Source organism: Salmo trutta, chromosome 23 (assembly GCF_901001165.1).
Source record: "Salmo trutta chromosome 23, fSalTru1.1, whole genome shotgun sequence".
NCBI classification, from domain to species: Eukaryota; Metazoa; Chordata; class Actinopteri; order Salmoniformes; family Salmonidae; genus Salmo; species Salmo trutta.
The window spans coordinates 49,038,253-49,065,167 of record NC_042979.1 but is presented as its reverse complement, the minus strand read 5'-3'; the positions used below and the strand labels follow the sequence as shown (position 1 = coordinate 49,065,167).

Here is a 26,915-nt window from a genome sequence, read left to right as displayed (position 1 = left end):
ATTTAAAATTGATTACATTTAGATCTGTCACACTACACACAATACCCCATAATGTCAAAGTGAAATTATGTTTAGACATTTTTACAAATTCATTAAAAAAAATTTTTAAAAAGGTTGAAATGTCTTGAGTCAATAAGTATTCAACCCTTTTGTTATGGCAAGCATAAATAAGTTCAGCAGTAAACATGTGCTCACATAATAAGTTGCATTTGAACATGATTGTTTAATGATTACCTCATCTCTGTACCCCACACATACAGATAATTGTAAGGTCTCTCAGTCCAGCAGTGAATTTCAAACAGAGATTCAACCACAAAGACCAGGGAGGTTTTCCAATGTCTCACTAAGAAGGACATCTATTGGTAGATGGGTCAAAATAAAAAAGCAGACATGGAATATCCCTTTGAGCATGGTGAAGTTATTAATTACACGTTGGATGGTGTATCAATACACCCAGTCACTACAAAGACACAGGAGTCCTTCCTAACTCAGTTGCTGGAGAGGAAGGAAACTGCTCAGGGATTTCACCATGAGGCCAATGGTGACTTTAAAACAGTTACAGAGTTTAATGGCTGTGATAGAACACTGAGGATGGATCAACAACATTGTAATTACGCCACAATACTAACCTAACTGACAAAGTGAAAAGAAGGAAACCTGAACAGAATACAAATAAATATATTCCAAAACATGGATCATGTTTGCAACAAGGCACTAAACTAATATTGCAAAAAATGTGGCAAGGTAATTATATTTTTGTCCTGAATACAAAGTGTTACGTTTGGGGCAAATCCAATCCAATACATTACGGAATACCACTCTCCATATTTTCAAGCATAGTGGTGGCTGCATCATGTTATGGGTATGCTTGTCATCGTTAAGGACTGGGTAGGTTGTCAGGATAAAAAAAAAGATTATGGAATGGAGCTAAACACAGGAACAATCCTCGAGGAAAACCCGGTTCAGTGTGATTTCCACCAGACACTGGGAGATGAATTCACCTTTCAGCAGGACAATAACCTAAAACACAAGGCCAAATCTACACTGGAGTTGCTTTACCAAGAAGACAGTGAATGTTCCCGAGTGGCCGAGTAACAGTTTTGACTTAAATATACTTGAAAATCTACGGCAAGACCTGAAAATGGTTGTCTAGCAAACAGCCAATTTGACAGCGCTTGAATAAATTTTGAAATGAATAAAATGGGCAAATGTTGCACCATCCAGGTCTGGAAAGCTTTTATAAACTTACAGCTGTAATCGCTGCCAAATGTGCTTATACAAAGTATTGACTCAGGGGTGTGAATACTTATGTAAATCAGATATTTCTGTATTTCATTTTCCATAAAATAGCAACAAATTATAAAAAAACATGTTTTCACCTGTCATTCTGCAATATTTTGTGTAGATGGGTGAGAGAAAGAAAAAACAAAAAAACAATCTATTTTGAATTCAGGATGTAACACAACATGTAGAATAAGTCTAGGACTATGAATACTTTCTCAAGGCAATGTACACACACTGCTTCAACCTTTAAAAAAAACCTGAATTTAAAGGAGCACCAGAAATAGAGAGATTGTTGATCGACGTCCATTAGGGCTATATGAATTACCTTTGAAAGACATCATAAGTAGCAGACCATTTTCCTGTCCCAATCAAATGAGCCTTGACCTACTGTCAGGTGGACAGGTTGTAGCAGACCATTTTCCTTTCTACCCAATCAAATGAGCCTTGACCTACTGTCAGGTGGACAGGTTGTAGCAGACCATTTTCCTTTCTACCCAATCAAATGAGCCTTGACCTACTGTCAGGTGGACAGGTTGTAGCAGACCATTTTCCTGTCCCAATCAAATGAGCCTTGACCTACTGTCAGGTGGACAGGTTGTAGCAGACCATTTTCCTTTCTACCCAATCAAATGAGCCTTGACCTACTGTCAGGTGGACAGGTTGCTAGCTAGCTAGGTAACGTGACTGAACAACGTTGTGTGTCATCAAACCAATAATTAGCGACCCAGGTTTAGTTAAAAACGTCCCCGCAACATGGTTTGTGAAATTAGATCAAATGCAATTTCACACACGATTGAAAAATAAGATAGCTCCAGTAATGTGGGTCATATTTGTTTTTTGTTTTTTTACAGTTTGAGCTAGAGACGAGACGTTTTCTTTGCTGTAAAGCTGCAAGCATGCCTGTAGTGAAGCTGTGCTCCTCTGTCACTCAGAGGCCACGTGACAGAAAACTTGCAATTGAAAAGTCTACACAGACTGGCCTGTGCTCTTGGTTATTTATTTAACTAGGCAAGTCAGTTAAAACTTCTGCAGGATTGGTGGGTCCCCTGAGCGACGGTTGAGCTAACGTAAGCCAATGCGATTAGCATGAGGTTGTAAGTAACAAGAACATTTCCCAGGACATAGACATGTCTGATATTGAAAGAAAGCTTAAATTATTGTTAATCTAACTGCACTGTCCAATTTACAGTAGCTAATACAGTGAAAGATTACCATGCTATTGTTTGAGGAGAGTGCACAATTTTGAACATGAAAAGTAATTAATAAACAAATTAGGCACATTTGGGCAGTCTTGATACAACATTTTGAACAGAAATGCAATGGTTCATTGGATTAGGATAAAACTTAGTACATACACTGTTGCCATCTAGTGGCCAATATCTAAATTGCACCTGGGCTGGAATAATACATTATGGCCTTTCTCTTGCATTTCAAAAATGATGGTACCAAAAAAAATTCGTTTTTTTCCTTCTTTGTATTTTCTTCTACCAGATCTAATGTGTTATATTCTCCTACATTACTTTCACATTTACACAAACTTCAAAGCGTTTCCTTTCAAATGTACCAAGAATATGCATATCCTTGCTTCAGGTCCTGAGCTACAGGAAGTTAGATTTGGGTATGTCATGTTAGGAGGAAATTGATAAAAAGGTGCCAATCCATAAGAGGTTTTAATGACAAATTCTTATTTACAATGACGGCCTGCCGGGGAACAGTGGGTTAAACTGCCTTGTTCAGGGGCAGAACAACTGATTCTTACCTCGTCAGCTCAGGGATTCGATCGCTGAGGGTTCAACGCTCTAACCGCTAGGCTACCTGCTGCCCCAGGCAATGAAATGATAGTGTATCAACGTAGCGTGGCCTGCACGCTGCTCATCAGGGTCTGCATCCCGCTCGTCATCACGGCTAATTCATTTTTTGGGGGGGTTTAATAAACAGACTAGCCTTACCCCATCCCTCCTCACGTCATGTTGAAGTGATGTATGTACTGTGGTATAATGTTGATGCAAATCATCATGAAGTAATAGCTGTGAAAGGCTAACGGTGTGTCAATCATCTGGTTTGGTTGGTAACCTGCACCAACATCAAGGATACTTTTTGGTGTAATGTTTTCACAACGATATTGAACAAGTTGTTGCTACAGGAAGCAGCACGTAGTACAGGAAGCAGCATGTAGCACTTGTAGCTACAGGAAGCAGCACGTAGTACTTGTAGCTACAGGAAGCAGCACGTAGTACTTGTAGCTACAGGAAGCAGCACGTAGTACTTGTAGCTACAGGAAGCAGCACGTAGTACTTGTAGCTACAGGAAGCAGCACGTAGTACTTGTAGCTACAGGAAGCAGCACGTAGTACTTGTAGCTACAGGAAGCAGCACGTAGTACTTGTAGCTACAGGAAGCAGCACGTAGTACTTGTAGCTACAGGAAGCAGCACGTAGTACTTGTAGCTACAGGAAGCAGCACGTAGTATTTGTTCTACAGGAAGCAGCACGTAGTACTTGCTTGCTGCGCCTGCACCCTATAATGCATGCCTTTGCCCTGTCTAACTAAACTGCAACATTCTAACAGTAGACTGATAGAGTCACTGAAACATTGTGGCGAAACCGTCTGGGAGGGAAATTAACTCTTCGCAAACAGTGTTGTTCCAGGTCGTACCTTGGGGTAGTCGAGGGACAGGGCATAGACACGTACAATATAGAACAGGTAGTACAATGGGCTAGTCGAGGGATAGGGTATAGACACGTACAATATAGAACAGGTAGTACCTTGGGGTAGTCAAGGGACAGGGCATAGACACGTACAATATAGAACAGGTAGTACAATGGGGTAGTCGAGGGATAGGGTATAGACATGTACGATATAGAACAGGTAGTACAATGGGGTAGTCAAAGGATAGGGTATAGACATGTAGGATATAGAACAGGTAATACCTTGGGGTAGTTGAGGGATAGGATATAGACATGTAGGATATAGAACAGGTAGTACCTTGGGGTAGTTGAGGGATAGGATATAGACATGTAGGATATAGAACAGGTAGTACCTTGGGGTAGTTGAGGGATAGGGGATAGAATATAGATATGTAGGATATATAACAGGTAATACCTTGGGGTAGTTGAGGGATAGGGTATAGACATGTAGGATATAGAACAGGTAATACCTTGGGGTAGTTGAGGGATAGGGGATAGGATATAGATATGTAGGATATAGAACAGGTAGTACCTTGGGGTAGTTGAGGGATAGGGTATAGACATGTAGGATATAGAACAGGTAGTACCTTGGGGTAGTTGAGGGATAGGGAATAGGATATAGATATGTAGGATATAGAACAGGTAGTACCGTGGGGTAGTTGAGGGATAGGGGATAGGATATAGACATGTAGGATATAGAACAGGTAATACCTTTGAGTAGTTGAGGGATAGGGGATAGGATATAGACATGTAGGATATAGAACAGGTAGTACCGTGGGGTAGTCGAGTTCAAAGAAGGTCTCCAGGTTATTGATGAGGTTGGGGTCTACTCCTTTCAGAGGCTTCAGTAGAGAGACCCCCGCCAGCTTACTGTAGGGCTGCTTGTCACCGCTCTTCTTGTTGAGACAGAGACGGCTACAGGAGAGACAGACAAGCACAATTACAGCGTTATTGTCACTGCTCTTCTCACTGAGACAGACAAGCACTAATTCTATTTCTTTGTGTGCTGCATTGTAGTGGTAAGGCCTAGGCAACCAAAGACTTGTTTGTTGCTTGTTTCATAAAGGAGTAATGAAGTTGAATCACGCTGTTCAGAGTCTATGTTACCACAGAACGGACTCAACCACACGAATAGGTCTGGGCAATATGGCCACAAAATCATATTTAGATTGTTTCCAAACGAAACGGCGATTCACGAGATATATATATATATATTTTTTTTTTAAATGTTCTCTCTAAATTCAGCTTTGATGTACAATTAAAAAGGTCAAATACACCGCATTTCAAAACAGCAATAATCTAGTTAATTCAGGGTGTATGAAATTAGCCTAATAAAAAATACGTTTTTTTGCAATAATCATGAACTGACTTTCAAGTCTGACTATGAAAAGGCCCTTTTTCTTAAATTTAACCAGAACACAAATCCACTAATATAGACCAACTACCGGTAACAATATAGATTATTATAGACCAACTACCGGTAACAATATAGACCAACTACTGGTAACACTATAGATCATTATAGACCAACTACTGGTAACAGTATAGATCATTATAGACCAACTACTGGTAACATTATAGATCATTATAGACCACCTATTGGTAACAATATAGATCATTATAGACCAACTACTGGTAACATTATAGATCATTATAGACCAACTACTGGCAACAATATAGACCAACTATTGGTAACAATATAGATCATTATAGACCAACTACTGGTAACAATATAGACCAACTACTGGTAACAATATAGATCATTATAGACCAACTATTGGTAACAATATACATCATTATAGACCAACTACTGGTAACAATATAGATCATTATAGACCAACTACTGGTAACAATATAGATCATTATAGACCAACTACTGGTAACAATATAGACCAACTACTGGTAACATTATAGACCAACTACTGGTAACAATATAGATCATTATAGACCAACTACTGGTAACAATATAGATCATTATAGACCAACTACTGGTAACAATATAGATCATTATAGACCAACTACTGGTAACAATATAGACCATTATAGACCAACTACTGGTAACAATATAGATCATTATAGACCAACTATTGGTAACAATATAGATCATTATAGACCAACTACTGGTAACAATATAGACCAACTACTGGTAACAATATAGACCAACTACTGGTAACATTATAGACCAACTACTGGTAACAATATAGATCATTATAGACCAACTATTGGTAACAGTATAGATCATTATAGACCAACTACTGGTAACATTATAGATCATTATAGACCAACTACTGGCAACAATATAGACCAACTACTGGTAACAATATACATCATTATAGACCAACTACTGGTAACAATATATATCATTATAGACCAACTACTGGTAACAATATAGACCAACTACTGGTAACACTATAGATCATTATAGACCAACTACTGGTAACAATATAGATCATTATAGACCAACTACTGGTAACAATATAGACCATTATAGACCAACTACTGGTAACAACATAGATCATTATATAGACCAACTTCTGGTAACATTATAGATCATTATAGACCAACTACTGGTAACAATATAGATCAACTACTGGTAACAATATAGACCATTATAGACCAACTACTGGTAACAATATAGATCATTATAGACCAACTACTGGTAACAATATATATCATTATAGACCAACTACTGGTAACAATATATATCATTATAGACCAACTACTGGTAACAATATAGACCAACTACTGGTAACACTATAGATCATTATAGACCAACTACTGGTAACAATATAGATCATTATAGACCAACTACTGGTAACAATATAGACCATTATAGACCAACTACTGGTAACAATATAGATCATTATATAGACCAACTTCTGGTAACATTATAGATCATTATAGACCAACTACTGGTAACATTATAGATCATTATAGACCAACTACTGGTAACAATATAGATCATTATAGACCAACTACTGGTAACAATATAGATCATTATAGACCAACTACTGGTAACAACATAGACCAACTACTGGTAACAATATAGATCATTATAGACCAACTACTGGTAACATTATAGACCAACTACTGGTAACAATATAGATCATTATAGACCAACTACTGGTAACAACATAGACCAACTACTGGTAACAATATAGATCATTATAGACCAACTACTGGTAACATTATAGACCAACTACTGGTAACAATATAGATCATTATAGACCAACTATTGGTAACAATATACATCATTATAGACCAACTACTGGTAACAATATAGATCATTATAGACCAACTATTGGTAACAATATAGATCATTATAGACCAACTACTGGTAACAATATAGATCATTATAGACCAACTACTGGTAACAATATAGATCATTATAGACCAACTACTGGTAACAATATAGACCAACTACTGGTAACATTATAGACCAACTACTGGTAACAATATAGATCATTATAGACCAACTACTGGTAACAATATAGATCATTATAGACCAACTACTGGTAACAATATAGATCATTATAGACCAACTATTGGTAACAATATAGACCATTATAGACCAACTACTGGTAACAATATAGATCATTATAGACCAACTATTGGTAACAATATAGATCATTATAGACCAACTACTGGTAACAATATAGACCAACTACTGGTAACAATATAGACCAACTACTGGTAACATTATAGACCAACTACTGGTAACAATATAGATCATTATAGACCAACTATTGGTAACAGTATAGATCATTATAGACCAACTACTGGTAACATTATAGATCATTATAGACCAACTACTGGCAACAATATAGACCAACTACTGGTAACAATATAGATCATTATAGACCAACTACTGGTAACAATATAGATCATTATAGACCAACTACTGGTAACAATATAGACCAACAACTGGTAACATTATAGACCAACTACTGGTAACAATATAGATCAACTACTGGTAACAATATAGACCATTATAGACCAACTACTGGTAACAATATAGATCATTATAGACCAACTACTGGTAACAATATATATCATTATAGACCAACTACTGGTAACAATATATATCATTATAGACCAACTACTGGTAACAATATAGACCAACTACTGGTAACACTATAGATCATTATAGACCAACTACTGGTAACAATATAGATCATTATAGACCAACTACTGGTAACAATATAGACCATTATAGACCAACTACTGGTAACAATATAGATCATTATATAGACCAACTTCTGGTAACATTATAGATCATTATAGACCAACTACTGGTAACATTATAGATCATTATAGACCAACTACTGGTAACAATATAGATCATTATAGACCAACTACTGGTAACAACATAGACCAACTACTGGTAACAATATAGATCATTATAGACCAACTACTGGTAACATTATAGACCAACTACTGGTAACAATATAGATCATTATAGACCAACTACTGGTAACAATATAGATCATTATAGACCAACTACTGGTAACATTATAGACCAACTACTGGTAACATTATAGACCAACTACTGGTAACAATATAGACCAACTACTGGTAACAATATATATCATTATAGACCAACTACTGGTAACAATATCATTATAGACCAACTACTGGTAACAATATAGACCAACTACTGGTAACACTATAGATCATTATAGACCAACTACTGGTAACAATATAGATCATTATAGACCAACTAATGGTAACAATATAGACCATTATAGACCAACTACTGGTAACAATATAGATCATTATATAGACCAACTTCTGGTAACATTATAGATCATTATAGACCAACTACTGGTAACATTATAGATCATTATAGACCAACTACTGGTAACAATATAGATCATTATAGACCAACTACTGGTAACAACATAGACCAACTACTGGTAACAATATAGATCATTATAGACCAACTACTGGTAACATTATAGACCAACTACTGGTAACATTATAGATCATTATAGACCAACTACTGGTAACAACATAGACCAACTACTGGTAACAATATAGATCATTATAGACCAACTACTGGTAACATTATAGACCAACTACTGGTAACATTATAGACCAACTACTGGTAACATTATAGACCAACTACTGGTAACAATATAGACCAACTACTGGTAACAATATAGATCATTATAGACCAACTACTGGTAACAATACAGACCATTATAGACCAACTACTGGTAACAATACAGATCATTATAGACCAACTACTGGTAACAATACAGATCATTATAGACCAACTACTGGTAACAATATAGATCATTATAGACCAACTACTGGTAACACTATAGATCATTATAGACCAACTACTGGTAACAATATAGATCATTATAGACCAACTACTGGTAACAATATAGACCATTATAGACCAACTACTGGTAACAATATAGATCATTATATAGACCAACTTCTGGTAACATTATAGATCATTATAGACCAACTACTGGTAACATTATAGATCATTATAGACCAACTACTGGTAACAATATAGATCATTATAGACCAACTACTGGTAACAACATAGACCAACTACTGGTAACAATATAGATCATTATAGACCAACTACTGGTAACATTATAGACCAACTACTGGTAACAATATAGATCATTATAGACCAACTACTGGTAACAACATAGACCAACTACTGGTAACAATATAGATCATTATAGACCAACTACTGGTAACATTATAGACCAACTACTGGTAACATTATAGACCAACTACTGGTAACAATATAGACCAACTACTGGTAACAATATAGATCATTATAGACCAACTACTGGTAACAATACAGATCATTATAGACCAACTACTGGTAACAATACAGATCATTATAGACCAACTACTGGTAACAATATAGATCATTATAGACCAACTACTGGTAACAATATAGATCATTATAGACCAACTACTGGTAACAATATAGATCATTATAGACCAACTACTGGTAACAATATAGATCATTATAGACCAACTACTGGTAACAATATAGATCATTATAGACCAACTACTGGTAACAATATAGATCATTATAGACCAACTACTGGAAACAATATAGATCATTATAGACCAACTACTGGTAACAATATAGACCAACTACTGGTAACAATATAGATCATTATAGACCAACTACTGGTAACAATATAGATCATTATAGACCAACTACTGGTAACAATATAGCTCATTATAGACCAACTACTGGTAACAATATAGATCATTATAGACCAACTACTGGTAACAATATAGACCAACTACTGGTAACATTATAGACCAACTACTGGTAACAATATAGATCACTATAGACCAACTACTGGTAACAATATAGACCAACTACTGGTAACAATATAGACCATTATAGACCAACTACTGGCAACAATATAGACCAACTACTGGTAACAATATAGACCATTATAGACCAACTACTGGTAACAATATAGACCAACTACTGGTAACAATATAGACCATTATAGACCAACTACTGGTAACAATATAGACCATTATAGACCAACTACTGGTAACAATATAGATCATTATAGACCAACTACTGGTAACAATATAGACCAACTACTGGTAACAATATAGACCAACTACTGGTAACAATATAGCTCATTATAGACCAACTACTGGTAACAATATAGCTCATTATAGACCAACTACTGGTAACAGTATAGATCATTATAGACCAACTACTGGTAACAATATAGATCATTATAGACCAACTACTGGTAACAATATAGATCATTATAGACCAACTACTGGTAACAATATAGATCATTATAGACCAACTACTGGTAACAATATAGACCATTATAGACCAACTACTGTTAACAATATAGACCAACTACTGGTAACAATATAGATCATTATAGACCAACTACTGGTAACAATATAGATCATTATAGACCAACTACTGGTAACAATATAGACCAACTACTGGTAACAATATAGATCATTATAGACCAACTACTGGTAACAATATAGACCATTATAGACCAACTACTGGTAACAATATAGATCATTATAGACCAACTACTGGTAACAATATAGACCATTATAGACCAACTACTGGTAATATTATAGACCAACTACTGGTAATATTACAGACCAACTACTGGTAACAATATAGATCATTACAGACCAACTACTGGTAACAATATAGACCATCTACTGGTAACATTATAGACCATCTACTGGTAACAATATAGATCATTACAGACCAACTACTGGTAACAATATAGACCATCTACTGGTAACATTATAGACCATTATAGACCAACTACTGGTAACATTATAGACCAACTACTGGTAACAATATAGATCATTACAGACCAACTACTGGTAACATTATAGACCAACTACTGGTAACATCATTATAGACCAACTACTGGTAACATTATAGATCATTATAGACCAACTACCGGTAACATTATAGATCATTATAGACCAACTACTGGTAACATTATAGATCATTATAGACCAACTACTGGTAACATTATAGATCATTATAGACCAACTACTGGTAACATTATAGATCATTATAGACCAACTACTGGTAACATTATAGATCATTACAGACCAACTACTGGTAACATTATAGATCATTACAGACCAACTACTGGTAACAATATAGACCAACTACTGGTAACATTATAGATCATTATAGACCAACTACTGGTAACATTATAGATCATGTAAGTCGCTCTGGATAAGAGCGTCTGCTAAATGACTTAAATGTAAATGTAATGTAAATGTAATTATAGACCAACTACTGGTAACAGGCATTATAGAAAATGAACAGGTCTCAAACACAACTGCTAGTGAGTAGCCAGCTAATGTTGATATTTAAAGTCCAGCAAACTTGGATGTATTTTCTTGCTAACAAGGTAGAACAGTTTAACTGTTATGTATACACACCTTCCTGTCCGTCACCAACCGTTTTAACAACAAGCCTGTCCACTTTGTTTAGATGTTGAAATCAAGTGGCCTACCTGGATAGAAGATGCTTATTTCTCAGAACGAGTTGCTAATTCCTTATACAAATGTGTATTTTTATGCTCACTGAACATGTATAAAAAGAAACACAGACTTGACAACTAGCACATAAGAGTTTGTGGCAAAATTTTTGCTAGCACTACGTGGTACCGCAATGGCCGCCATGTTTATGTATTTCTCCCATGTTTTATCCAGCTAATATTTTAGTTCCTTTCTCAGATTGCGATACCCTTTTCTTACTCGTTTTGATTTAAATTCTCTGTTAATCTTTTTTTTTTTAAATAAGAAAACTGAGCACACATTTTCCTCGATCATGTTCATTGATCTTCTCGTTTTAGTAGGGTCTTCTCTGTTCAACATGTTGGGAGTTGAGACAAAAATAGGGTATCATTAGAAAGGTCAAGGTACCACGGCTAAGGGATGTTCAAGCACGACGCAGCGCGGAGTGCCTGGATACAGACCTTAGCCGTGGTATATTGGCCATATACCACAAACCCCCGAGGTGCCTTATTGCTGTTATAAACTGGTTACCAACGTAATTAGAGCAGTAAAAATAAAATGTTTTGTCATACCCCGTGGTAAACGGTCTGATATTCCACGGCTGTCAGCCAATCAGCATTCAGGGCTCGAACCACCCAGTTTATAAAAGGCATTTGGAACATTGCGCTAAAACAGATATTAGAATTATATCGATATATCGCCGATTCCTACTTTCTATTCCATTTTTCTAACTGTTAACGACAATGACATAGTGCTGGAGTCGACTCCAAAATAATGTATTCCTCGACCCCCTTGCACGACAACTCCCGTTTCTGAGTGTCAACATTCGATACCGCAAAGGAATCGACTCCTACGAGTCAGTATTTTTGAAACGGAGGAGACCGATTAGTTGCCATACTTCCGAGCAACACAAACTCTGGCATCCTTCATAGCGACCTAGCGAGAGACGGAAAGAGATGGGAGGGACACAATACAGTCAGAACCGTGACCAAGGCCTATCTATCGACAATCAAAAGCTGTATCTTCCAATACAATATCTCGCAATTTCTTGACTTGGCTTGCAATGTCTCACAACTTTTGGTAAAGCAGGTCCTATCATTAATGAATAGAATATTGATGAGCGAGATGTTGCTTAAGTTTTGTTTTTGCATCGTTTACTTTCGGTTTTGTACACCAGCTGCTGATAATATAATATTTTTGGTGATGGAAAATATATTTCACAGCGGTTTAGATGGTACAATGATTCTCTACACTCCACTTGCTTGTTAAGCCACAAACTGAAAATAGGCGAACAATTCACATTTTTGTAACGGCGGAATGAATTCTGCATAGTGCATCTTTAAAGTTTAAAAGGTTCACATCACTAATTTAATGTAACAGGTCCAGTTAGTGTTTTTACCTTCATGTGTTTCCTACTTGTGGGCTTGGACTGGAGGTAATATATATATATATAGAATATATATATTACTTTATATTACTTTATATTACTTTATATTATATTATATTATATATATATATATATATTCTTAATTGAAGCACTACCTCACTGCTTTAGCACGTGAATTCTTAGAGATAGGTGGGTTTAAGGGGAGATGAACAATGCTAAATCTGGGTGTAAAAAAAGAGCAGCAGTGTAGCTGTTCAATGAGGAAGGTTGTGTTTATTATAGGGAACTGTTAGCCTAATGTTTGACTTAAATGGGGGAACCTAGTGAGATAACTTTCACATAGAAAGTATTCCTTTTCTAAATATATGTTTCCCCAATGATTAATGTAGAGCAGGACTGTAAATCACTGCAACAGCTTTCAAAGCCTTTTTCTCCTAAATGGGATTATCAAATGTAAATCAACTTCTGTCACACGTGCCGAATACAACAGGTGTAGTAGACCTCACAGTGAAATGCCGAATACAACAGGTGTAGTAGACCTTACAGTGAAATGCTGAATACAACAGGTGTAGTAGACCTCACAGTGAAATGCCGAATACAACAGGTGTAGTAGACCTCACAGTGAAATGCTGAATACAACAGGTGTAGTAGACCTTACAGTGAAATGCTGAATACAACAGGTGTAGTAGACCTCACAGTGAAATGCCGAATACAACAGGTGTAGTAGACCTTACAGTGAAATGCTGAATACAACAGGTGTAGTAGACCTCACAGTGAAATGCTGAATACAACAGGTGTAGTAGACCTCACAGTGAAATGCTGAATACAACAGGTGTAGTAGACCTTACAGTGAAATGCTGAATACAACAGGTGTAGTAGACCTCACAGTGAAATGCTGAATACAACAGGTGTAGACCTTATTGTGAAATGCTTAATATAACAGGTGTAGACCTTATTGTGAAATGCTGAATATAACAGGTGTAGTAGACCTTATTGTGAAATGCTGAATACAACAGGTGTAGTAGACCTTATTGTGAAATGCTGAATACAACAGGTGTAGTAGACCTTATTGTGAAATGCTGAATACAACAGGTGTAGTAGACCTTACAGTGAAATGCTGAATACAACAGGTGTAGTAGACCTTACAGTGAAATGCTGAATACAACAGGTGTAGTAGACCTTATTGTGAAATGCTGAATACAACAGGTGTAGTAGACCTTATTGTGAAATGCTGAATACAACAGGTGTAGACCTTATTGTGAAATGCTTACTTACAAGCCCTGAACCAACAGTGAAGTTAAGACAAAAGAGCAACAATAAAATAATGAGAATATATACAGGGGGGGTACCGGAATCGAGTCAATGTGTGGGGGTACAGGTTAGTCGAGGTAATACGTACATGTAGGTAGGGGTAAAGTGACTATGGATAGGTAATAGATAATAAACAGCGAGTAGCAGCAATGGGGGGGGGGGGGGGGGGGGGGTCAATGCCACTAGTCTGGGTAGCCATTTGATTAGATGTTCAGGAGTCTTATGGCTTGGGGGTAGAAGCTGTTTAGAAGCCTCTTGGACCTAGACTTGGCTCTCCGGCACTGCTTGCCGTGCGGTAGCAGAGAGAACAGTCTATGACTAGGGTGGTTGGAGTCTCTGACAATTTTTAGGGCCTCCCTCTAACATCGCCTGATATAGAGGTTCTGGATGGCAGGAAGCTTGGCCCCATGATGTACAAGGCCAATCAGTTGCAATACCAGGCAGTGACACAACCAGTCAGGATGCTCTCAATGGTGCATCTGTAGAACCTTTTGAGGATCTTGGGACCCATGCCAAATCTTTTCAGTCTCCTGAGGGAGAATAGACATTGTCGTGCCCTCTTCATGACTGTCTTGGTGTGTTTGGACCATGTTAGTTTGTTGGTGATGTGGACAACAAGGAATTGAAACTGTCAGCCTGCTCCAATACAGCCACGTCGATGAGAATGGGGGCGTGCTCGGTCCTCCTTTTCCTGTAGTCCACAATCATCTCGTTTGTCTTGATCACATTAAGGGAGAGGTTGTTGTCCTGGCACCACACGGTCAGGTCTCTGACCTCCTCCCTATAGGCTGTCTCATAGTTGTCGGTGATCAGGCCTACCTCCGTTGTGTTGTTAAGTTTGCCGACAATGGTGTTGGAATCATGCTTGGCCACGCAGTCATGGGTGAACAGGAAGTACAGAAGGGGACTAAGAGCACACCCCTGAGGGGCCCCCCCATGTTGAGGATCAGCGTGGCAGTTGTGTTGTTGTCTACCTGGTCAGAGTTGCCAAATGGAGGGCGAGGGAAAGCTTTGTTCCGCGTCTCTGTGTGTGGAGTAAAGATGGTCTAGAGTTTTTTTTCCCTCTGGTTGCATATGTAACAGTTTCCCTGCATTAAAGTCCCCGGCCACTAGGAGTGCCCCCTCTGGATGAGCATTTTCTTGTTTGCTTATGGCCTTCTAGAGTTGGTTGACTGCGGTGTTAGTGCCAGCATCGGTCTGTGGTGGTAAATAGACGGCTACAAAAAATAATATAGATGAGAACTCTTGGTAAATAGTGTGGTCTACAGCTTATTATGATATACTCTACCTCAGGCAAGTAAAACCTTGAGACTTCCTTAATATTTGATTTCGCACACCAGATGTTGTTGACAAAGACACAGAGCTCCACCTCTTGTTGTCTTACCGGAATCATATGTTCTATCTTGCCGACGGACAGAAAACCCAGCCAGCTGTATATTATCCATGTCGTCTTTCAGCCACGACTCGGTGAAACATAAGATATTACAGTTTTTAAATGTCCTGTTGCTAGTGTAGTAGAGTGATGTTGTTCCCCTAGATTATGCACCAAGTTGCACGCAAGGACAGTTCAAGTAGGCCAGGGCAAGAGGGGATGTTAATAAGTTAATAACAATAATAATAATTCAATGTGTTTTCTTTATTTAATTACAGCAGCATAGTTAATGTTATTTTTCAGTGTACAAACATTTTTTGATATCTATATTGTAAATACACCTAATTGTAAAAGTTTGTATATTTTGGTTTGGTCCATCGCGGGTTATCCGTACTTGCGGACCCTGTTATCGTTCTCTTTTGCCGGACCTTCAGCTAGCAAGGTATGTTGTCCTTGGCGCCGTAATTTGGCAATATAAAACTGTGGTAAAGTTACATAAAGTGCTGTTACTCAATTATAGGGTTTGTTACAATGTGAACAATTATAACGATTTATGTTAACTTTCACCAGCTCGCTAATTAGGGTACCTATTGTAACTCGGGAGTATTTGGGAACGTGTTTGAGTGAGTTGCTATGTGGTCACGCAGGTGCCCGAGAGCTGTGACTGCACCGAGGGCTAACCTATTGTGTGTTGTCTCTTCGTGTGCAGGTATGTCTTTTATTTTGTTCCGAATATGTTGTATATAATTTTAACTGTATTGTATAGTGTGCTGATGGGCACTGAATGTATGTATGCAGTTCCCGCTCTTTTGCCGGACCTTCAGCTAGCAAGGTGCCCGAGAGCTGTGACTGCACCGAGGGCTAACCTATTGTGTGTTGTCTCTTCGTGTGCAGGACCAATAAACATGATTCAACCATCATAATTCCAGTTGTGGCAGTGTCCTGATTAAAAGTACACAACGCAGAACGAACCACGCTACAAACTGGTGCCGTGACCTGCCGACTGGTCAGCTCGAGCCGACCCCCGGGAGCTGTGCATGTGGCTGAGGCGCACGACCTGCGCATGCGCATTTGTTGATGGTTTGCTGTAAGCTCAGATATACTGTAAACAGTGAATGTGAATGTAGCATATTCATTAGATACAGGTATTCGTGCTTATTTGTATGTTTTTGATGAATTTGTATATTGCATTTTTTTTTTGTATTTGATTGCAGTAAATTACCTTGTATTTTAGTGCCCTGTTGAGCCATGGTAGATTCTCAAGTCCATAGATTGAGTTATGCTGGGGATTTTAGTGTGGGTAGAGGGAGGGGTGTCCTTGCATTTACACCAAGTGTACAGTCAGCTCCTGGGAGTAGAGTGTTTGCTAGTCCTGAGTTTGCAAGCGCTGGGAGGGGTAGGCTGTTTGTTCCACCTGACCAGGGTATCCCACCTCTGTCTTTTGATGTACCATCATCCACAGTCCTCAGTGATAATGGGACGCCTCCGAGTCAGCTTAGTGACATTATTAAGCAGATTGGTTCAGAGATAGGTGAATCCATCAGAGCGAGTTTACTGCAGTCTGGGGTTTCAAGTCTTTCTCCTGCCTGTCCCCCTCACCAACCCCAGCAGGTTCCCCTGCCTGAGCAGTGTGGGTCAACCTTTATTGATGCGTCCAAGCTGAATCTGGTTGTGAAGTCCGATGTTAGTCCTCCACCTTTCTTTAGGGGTGATGGCTCAGATAAGTACTCTGTCCTGGAGTGGGAGGAGTTAATGGGAGTCTACTTAGAGAAGAGGGGTTACACTGGGTCTGAGAATGTTGGGGAGGTGATGTCTAGGCTCATGGGGAGGGCACGGGATGTGACCAAAGTCTGGATGCGTAACAACCCTGTTGTCACAGATGTTAAGGCGGTGTTCAGTGTTCTCAAGCAACACTTTGGGGATACTGACTGCTCAGGTATGCCATTAGCTGATTTCTATTCAATCAAACCATATGCTAATGAGGGTCCAATAGATTTCTGGATTAGGCTTAACAAAGCTGCAGAGGCAGCCAAACAGTACCTTGTGAGTGAGGGCAGGACCTTACCCAATGAGTGCTCAGAGTTGGCAGTCATGTTTGTACGCAACTGTCCTGATAGAGAGTTGGCCCAAGTGTTCAAGAGCAAACCCATTCGTGACTGGACAGCCAGTGAGGTACAGGATCAGTTGGATGAACTGTTAAGGGAACGTAAAGCATGTAGAACACAACTTTCACAGCAGGTGGCTGCCGTCTTTGACTCCCCGCAGGAGGGAGTGGGTCCTGTGAACAGACCTAAGGTGTCATCCTTTCTCAATGTGGCCGTGAACCAGACCAGGCACCATCTATATCTGAGGGTGAGACATTAGAGAAGGTTTTGACTTTGTTAGAGAAGGCTCTGGTCAGCAATACTCAGTCTGTGAACAGAGGGCCCCGTAAACAGTTCCACAAACGTCAGCGTGAGTGCGCCGTCTGTGGAAGCACTAATCACTGGACCAAAGCTCACTGTCAGATGCACCAGCTGTGCTTCAAGTGCTTCTCTCCGGGCCACATTAGCTTTGACTGTAGCGAGGCTGGGCAGCGACAGAACCCTGGATGTGGACAGACTGGCAGGTCTCAGGAAAACTAGAATGCCTCCATTCTGAGGAGGGCAATGTGGGGCAGTCTTATTTTTCCTCCACTGATGATGATATCCAATCTGTTTATTCTTACATTTGTGAGTCAGTACCCAAGAACAACACAGTCATTTTTCAGAACACAATGAGAATTACGCAGAATGACAGTTTGTTTTACACCTCCGTGCTAGTACAGGATAAAGTTGAGGTGAAGGGGATGTTAGATAGTGGCTCCATGGCTACTACTCTGACCGCAGATATTGTACCTCGGTTGAGGGAGGCAGGAGTGGTAGAGGGGAACTTTCTAGCTCCTTCAGATATTATCCTGGTGGGTTGTGGTGGGAAGCAAACTAGCCCAGTGGGCATGTGTGATTTAAAAATTCAGCTTTATGGTTTCAGCTATGTAGTCCCAGTGCTTATTGTAGATGGGCAGGTTGATGAACTCATTGTGGGCACTAATGTGTTGAAGTCTTTGATTAGACAGTTCAAATCAAATGACAGCTACTGGCGGGTGGTGGGTACACCAGGTTCCTCTAGCCAGTGCGATGACAGCCACTTCCTGCGTCTCCTGTCAAATCTGGAGAGATGGAGAGGAGACTCTATCCCAGATAAAGTAGGCACCATTAAGTTGAAGAGAGCAGTAACACTCCAACCCATGAGTGAGCATCTGGTGTGGGGCCGCCTACCCCCAAAGACAAAACTCTCTGTGGGCAGTACTGTTGTTGTCGAGCCCAGCACGTCTCGTTGTGTGAATCGACACATACTAGTGGGGAGAGTAGTTACGCCTCTGTGGGGGGATGGATGGCTACCTGTGAAGATAGTGAATCCAACAACATCACCAGTTACCCTGAGACGTAATGCTAAAGTGGCGGATGTGTATCCTTGCATTGCATTAGAGGATTTTGATGATGTCAAGCAGCAAGCAGCTTACCAGAACGTGGCTAAAGTTCAATGTGACAGCTCACACGGCAGTCTGACAGCTAAGAGTTCAGTTGGTGGCAGTGTAGTTCATGGCAACAGTACACTGAGCAATCTTGGACTTCAAGGCCTGTCTGTTGAGGAGTGTCCAGTTTCACAGTTCTGGAAGGATAAACTTGTCAATTTAATTGGGAAGTTTGACACAGTGTTCTCTAGACATAGCCTAGATTGTGGTGAGGCAAAGGGGTTCTGCCATCGCATACGGCTGACTGATGACCGCCCATTTCGATTACCTTATCGTAGGCTTTCTCCAGCTCATTACCAAAAACTCAGGGAAACACTGGATGATATGGAGGAAAAGGAAATTGTCAGAAAATCAAGCAGTGAGTATGCCTCACCATTGGTGCTGGTATGGAAAAAGAATGGGGACTTGCGCCTATGTACTGACTTTAGGTGGTTAAATGCCCGCACTGTAAAGGACGCTCATCCCCTGCCTCATCAGGCTGATGTACTGGCCGCGCTGGGAGGTAATGCCTTCTTCAGCACAATGGACTTGACGTCAGGGTATTATAACGTGCCACTGCATGAAGAGGACAGGAAATACACGGCCTTTTCCTCTCCTTTAGGCCTGCACGAGTACAATCGGTTGCCTCAGGGCCTCTGCAACAGCCCGGCTACATTTATGAGAATGATGCTGACCATTTTTGGTGACCAAAACTTTCTAAGTCTCCTTTGTTATTTGGATGATCTGATGGTTTTTGCTAAGACTGAGGAAGAGAGTCTGCAGAGACTTGAGATGGTTTTTCAGCGGTTGCAGGAGCACAATCTTAAACTGTCTCCGTCTAAGTGCAAGTTTTTGAGGAGGTCTGTTAAGTTTTTGGGTCACATCATTTCTCAGGAGGGTGTAGCCACTGACCCTGCTAAAGTTCAAACTATTTTGAACGTGACTGAGAGCGAGATGATGGAAGCTGATGGTGTCACTCCGTCTCCTAGCAAAATCCGTTCTTTTCTTGGTATGGTAGTATACTATCAGCACTACATTGAGAATTGTTCCATGGTTGCTAGGCCATTGTTTCAGCTAACTACAGGTCAGAAGAAGCCTAGGAGAGGCAAGGGTGGGAGGAGGCCTGGTCCCTCTCGCAGGCTCACTGCTGCAGACTGGACTGCCGAATGTCAACTCGCTTTTGAAGCTTTGAAATCAGCACTAGTTGACCAGGCACTGCTGGCTCATCCAGATTTTTCTCAGCCATTTTTACTTTCTGTGGATGCATCTACTAGTGGTTTGGGAGCTGTACTATCCCAAGTGCAAGATGGAACGGCAATAGCCAGGCCAATAGCTTTTGCTAGTAAATCTCTTAATCATGCACAATCCAAGTATCCTGCTCACCGGCTGGAATTTCTAGCCATGAAATGGGCCATTCATGATAAATTCAGCCATTGGCTGCGAGGGCATAAGTTTACTGTGTGGACCGACAACAATCCACTCAAATATATTCTTACAAAGCCGAGACTTGATGCATGCGAGCAGAGATGGGTTGCAAAGCTGGCACCCTTTGACTTTGATATCCAGTACATACCAGGGCCCAAGAATGTCGTTGCTGATGCTTTGAGCAGAGAGCCATTTGTCCGCTCCACAGTTCTGCACCGACTGACAAGAATTCCATATGATGTCCTGCTGGAGGAAGCCAGAGGTCTTCGAGTGGATGATGTTCAAGACATGTTCCGCCTCTCCTGTGAACAGCCCGAGGCTGGCTGTGGAACGTCTATGGCTCCTGGGAGTGAGTTAAGTAGAGCTGGAGACGATGTCAGTGGGTTGGTTTCCTGTGAAGAGGTGTCTGCTGTCCTCCATGCTCACCGCCGATGGGATGATGGTGCCACGGTGAGGGCCATTTCACATGCGCAGCACCTTGAGAAGTTGATGTCCATGGGTCAGAGCCCTTTACCTGTCTTTACACACAAGGAGCTGTATGATAACCAGTCACTGGATCCTGTCATCAGCAGAGTCATGTTCTTTGTAGATAGAGGCCGGCGCCCATCTAGGAGAGAGCGAGTCCTTGAAGCTAATGAAACAGTTTATACTCTAAGACAGTGGGGAAAACTCACCACGCGGTTAGGGATTCTGTATCGTGTCTCAAAACACCCAGTGAGTAAGAAGAAAATATTCCAGTATGTTGTACCTGTGTCTTTGAGGGGCCTTGTGTTGAAGGGAGTTCATGATGATGCTGGTCATCAGGGTCAGCAGCGCACATTGTGGCTTACGAGACAGCGGTTTTACTGGAACTCTATGGAAAAGGATGTCAAGGAATACGTGGCCCACTGTAAGAGATGCGTGTTGAGTAAAGCACCTGAGCCTGAAGCAAGAGCTCCACTTGTCTCCATTGTGACAACGGCACCTTTGGAACTTGTGTGTATTGATTTCTGGACTGCAGAAGATTCAAACAACAAGTCTATTGATGTGTTAGTAGTGACTGATCACTTTACTAAGCTGGCATGTGCGTATCCGTGTCCAAACCAGTCTGCTAAGACTGTGGCTCGTGTTCTCTGGAATAATTTCTTCTGCGTTTATGGGTTCGCTGATTGTATCCATTCTGACAGGGGTGCTAACTTTGAAAGTTCACTTATTGCAGAATTACTTCAGTTATCTGGTGTTGGAAAGTCCCACACCACACCGTATCATCCCATGGGGAACGGTCAAGCAGAACGTCTAAATCGCACGCTGGGGGGGGATGATTAGAGCTCTGCCAGCTAGGTCCAAGGCTAAATGGCCTCAGATGTTGAACACATTGACATTCTCCTATAACTGCACTGTTCACGAGACTACTGGGTTCCCGCCCTTCTTCTTGATGTTTGGACGCACCCCTAGGCTGCCAGTAGATGTTATGTTTGAAAGTGTGCTGTTGGATGGGGACACGGTCGATGTGGATAAGTATGTCCAGTCTTTGGGTGAGGATCTGAGAGAAGCCATGACATTGGCTCAGCAGCATGCAAGTAAGCAACAAAAGAGACAAGCCGAGGTCTACAACAGACGGTCGAAGGGTCATTCGGTAGAGAAGGGAGACAGAGTTCTACTTGCTAACAAGGGAGAGAGGGGCAAGAAGAAACTGGCTGATCGCTGGGACAGTGCGGTGTACATAGTTGTTGCGAAGAACAGCTCACTGAACACATATCGTATACAGCACCCTACCACTGGGCGCATCAAGACGGTGCATAGGAACCTGATTATGCCAGTCAACTTTCTGCCTTTGCCTTCATGGGAGGAACCTGAGAGTCACGGATATCTATCGAGTGGTGACGTGTTCTCTGAGATGTCTGCAGCGTCCAGCAAAATGGATGGGAGTGACGCAAGGACTGTCCACTGGGTAGCAAGCCTTCCTGAGTCTTCTGGGAGGATATTCCAAGAAGATGGTGTAGTCCCAGTTGATGGAAGTGAAGTGGAACGGCCATATGACGTCCCCTTGAGTGAGGTGTGCTCAGTAGAAGTGGACCAGAGAGAGATTCCCAAAGCCTACAAGAGTTCTGATGGCGAAACTCCATTCAGTGGGGATGGTGCTGTGACAGATGTTAACTTGGTTGAAGATGCTTTGTCAGTGTGGTCTGTGGCAATCTACCAGGATTCTGATCAGTCGTCTGACGCTACTAGTGTTGAGTCTGTAACTGAAAGTGTGCTGGCTCCGGATAGGCCGAGTTGTAGTATTCCCCAACCTGAGGTTAGACCTCTGAGCACGGTTAGTGCTGTCCGTGACATTCCTGCTAGGTTTTTGGGTGAGGGTGTTCGGACTAGACTAGGTAGATTTATTAAGCCAGTGAATAGGTTAATCCAAACTATGTTTACACAGGAAATGAAACCGTTCTTGGTTTCTCAGTGACGGTAGGATATTGTCTACCTTTTCATTTTTTTGTGTGTATATGGTAACCTAACTGGGTCTTAGAGTGATTGGTGGGTTGGTCTAATATTTTTGACAATTCATGTAACTTTGTGTGTAGTTCATCAGCATAAAATGTATTTGGCATTTTTTTGTATACGGTTGAATAAGGGATTAGCTACCTCTTATTTTTCCTAATCCTTCGCGGCATAGCTTTCCAGCTGATCGACCATTTGTGGGTCTAGACTTAAGGGACTACACTGGGTTACTCCGTCGCTCTGTGGGTGTGAATTTTTTTTTTTTTTTCTTTCTTTGCTTTGTTACCTTCGAGGTAATGTGTTTTGTGCCTATAATCTAGTGTAAAACAGTGGGGGTGAATGTAGTAGAGTGATGTTGTTCCCCTAGATTATGCACCAAGTTGCACGCAAGGACAGTTCAAGTAGGCCAGGGCAAGAGGGGATGTTAATAAGTTAATAACAATAATAATAATTCAATGTGTTTTCTTTATTTAATTACAGCAGCATAGTTAATGTTATTTTTCAGTGTACAAACATTTTTTGATATCTATATTGTAAATACACCTAATTGTAAAAGTTTGTATATTTTGGTTTGGTCCATCGCGGGTTATCCGTACTTGCGGACCCTGTTATCGTTCTCTTTTGCCGGACCTTCAGCTAGCAAGGTGCCCGAGAGCTGTGACTGCACCGAGGGCTAACCTATTGTGTGTTGTCTCTTCGTGTGCAGGACCAATAAACATGATTCAACCATCATAATTCCAGTTGTGGCAGTGTCCTGATTAAAAGTACACAACGCAGAACGAACCACGCTACACTAGGATAGTCTTGAACGGAGCTCAAATGAATCAACTTTTATAGCATGTTTCATCCTACAAGAGTGTAGGGTATACCATTTTGAAGCAGTCTTTACTTTAATACAAAGCAAACCACTTAAAAGGGATTTTTTTTAATGTCAACTTCATATTCATTATCTCCAGCAGCACTCCAACATAAGCTTATGTAAAAATAGCACGTTTCTATGTTTCGCGGTCATAAAGATATATATATATTGTATATATATATATATATGTATTCTATTACTTTATTGGTATACATGTGTATATACCCTGGGATTGCATAGAATGCTTTTAATCCTTTATACTGTAGCCTCCATGTTTTAGTGTTCTATGTTGTTTCTTATATGTACCATTCATCACCACACATGAAGTTCCCTCCCAGGAAATAAAAGTGATTTGGATTGGCAGAGAGGTTTGGAACTCTTTGTTATTGGTCTATTAACCGCATGATGCTGAAACTCCAACCCAATGCAAACCTGCTGATTAGAAGGTCCTGGCTTCGATAGTTGCTGGTTGAAAAAAAAGCAGGAATAACACTGATAAAATAAAAATCACACCGACAGCACTGGGCCTTTTACACTTACAGAAAGCAAATCATTTATCCAAAACTAAATATAAGTGTTGATACTAGTTGGCAGGGGTCTTCAACATTGTGTTTTGATGCAAGCAGCAAATCCATTAGCTACACATGTATACATTACAATGGTCTGCCTCCCAGTCCATTAGCTATAGTACCATACCAAAAATACCATCTCTCTCTTGTCCTGACTCCTGTGTGCATTCCAAATGGCACCCTATTCCCTATACAGTGCATTACTTTAGACCAGAGCCCTATGGCACCCTATTCCCTATACAGTGCACTACTTTAGACCAGAGCCCTATGGCACCCTATTCCCTATATATAGTGCACTACTTTTGACCAGAGCACATGTAGCGCTACATAGGAGGGAATAGAGTGGCATTTCATGGGCACCTCTAAACCACCCAACACTTGACAACTTTCCTATCCCAGGCTTTGAGTAAAGAATTGACAAAATCAGCTATTTCTATGTACATTTGAATAACAGCCACTGCCTATCTACATCTGATCTACATCTGATCTAGACTCAAAACTAGTAACTAGCATTTCATTTTACACGGGTATCCGTTACCTCTGTCGTTTTCATAATGTAATGTAATGTGCAGATGAGCAGCTAAAACACATTGTTTTCCTGTAGATAAAACTGATTTAGAGAGGTTTGTGCCTGAGACAGAAACGGGGGCTGACATAAAAAAGGTGGCTCCATGTCGTAGAGTTGAATCGGTTAACGGTGCTTTCTCACGCTCCCACGGTAATGAAAAAATGACAAAGAGGTAACGGATTTCATTAGAGATCTAGTACCTGCTGTTGGGGCTATCAAACTAGCTAGCTAGATACCAAGCCACTAAGTCAAGTAACCATGTAGCTACTGTAGCATCAGAACCACAAGGAAGCGCTGAAAAACACCACTTTAAACAACAAGTAGCATTAGTTACCAGTATCTTTGGTAGTATCTTACAAATAGTTAGCTAACAAGTGTTACTAGTTACGTTTTAGTTAACCAACTTTACATTGCCCACTCAACCGTAGCTAGGTAGCTAGTCAGCTAACGTTAGCTAGCAAGCTAATCTATGTTTAGCTAGCCATGTAGCTAACGGTGGCTAGTTAGTTATAGGCGAGGTTAGGAGTTTTACTATCAGTATATCGGCATAGATAACTAGTTAGTTAGATAGATAGCAAGCTGCTACTATTTGACAACTTTGAGTTGGCTACCGTTAGCTTGCTACCTTGTCTTGAGCGACATACCGACTAAAAACAACGATTTACGGTGGAGCTGAGCGGCGACTAACGTTAGTTAGGACGGACTGGAGTTAATAACACAAACAATAGGCCACAATTACGCATTACAATGTTGTGTGTAATTACAGGCTATTCTTTTGGCTGCTGAAATCGTTCGTTTTTTGATTAAAATAAAAACTTCATTTGATGTGACTCGGAGCTCATGTCTGCCCACACTAACGTTAGTTACTGATCAACTCATCGTGGAGGTGAGTTAGTTACATTGGCTACAGTATTAAAACTTAGTTAGTTACCCTCAATCGGTAGGCAATACTTACACATAGATGATGGACATGAAATGCATAAACCACAGTACGAGAAAAAGAATGAATCCAAAGACAGAGAGCCCTTGCATGGCAAGATCCACAAGGTCCATGGTTGCGCCTTTCCTTGTTGTTGTTGTTGTTGTTGTAGCTCCACCACCGGGGTAAATACCCACGCAGACCGGTGAGCGGAACACCGAGCTGGAGGATCTGCTCCAAAACGTCGCATTAGGTACTAACTGGGCGGGGTACGACACTTCCGCTCGTTACGACTGTCATCTGACTCTAAAATACCTCCAGTTCTTGACCAGAGGAACCTCGTCTCTTTCGTCTACTACTACTACAGATCATATTACGACTGTCTTCTGACTCTAAAATACCTCCAGTTCTTGACCAGAGGAACCTCGTCTCTTTCGTCTACTACTACTACAGATCATATTACGACTGTCTTCTGACTCTAAAATACCTCCAGTTCTTGA

At 40.3% G+C, this 26,915-nt stretch overlaps 1 protein-coding gene across 1 annotated transcript in view; it reads right to left on the bottom strand.

Annotated features, from left to right (window-relative positions):
- Positions 1-26,690, bottom strand: part of LOC115160183 (ceramide glucosyltransferase) — a 44,141-nt gene extending 17,451 nt beyond the window's left edge. Inside the window, exons 1-2 of the mRNA XM_029710565.1 lie at positions 26,452-26,690; positions 4,744-4,885 (exon numbers count right to left, since the gene is read on the bottom strand). Coding sequence (XP_029566425.1) covers positions 4,744-4,885; positions 26,452-26,549 — 240 coding nt within the window. The 5' untranslated portion in view covers positions 26,550-26,690. The remainder of the gene's footprint in view (positions 1-4,743; positions 4,886-26,451) is intronic.
- Positions 26,691-26,915: the final 225 nt, after the last annotated feature.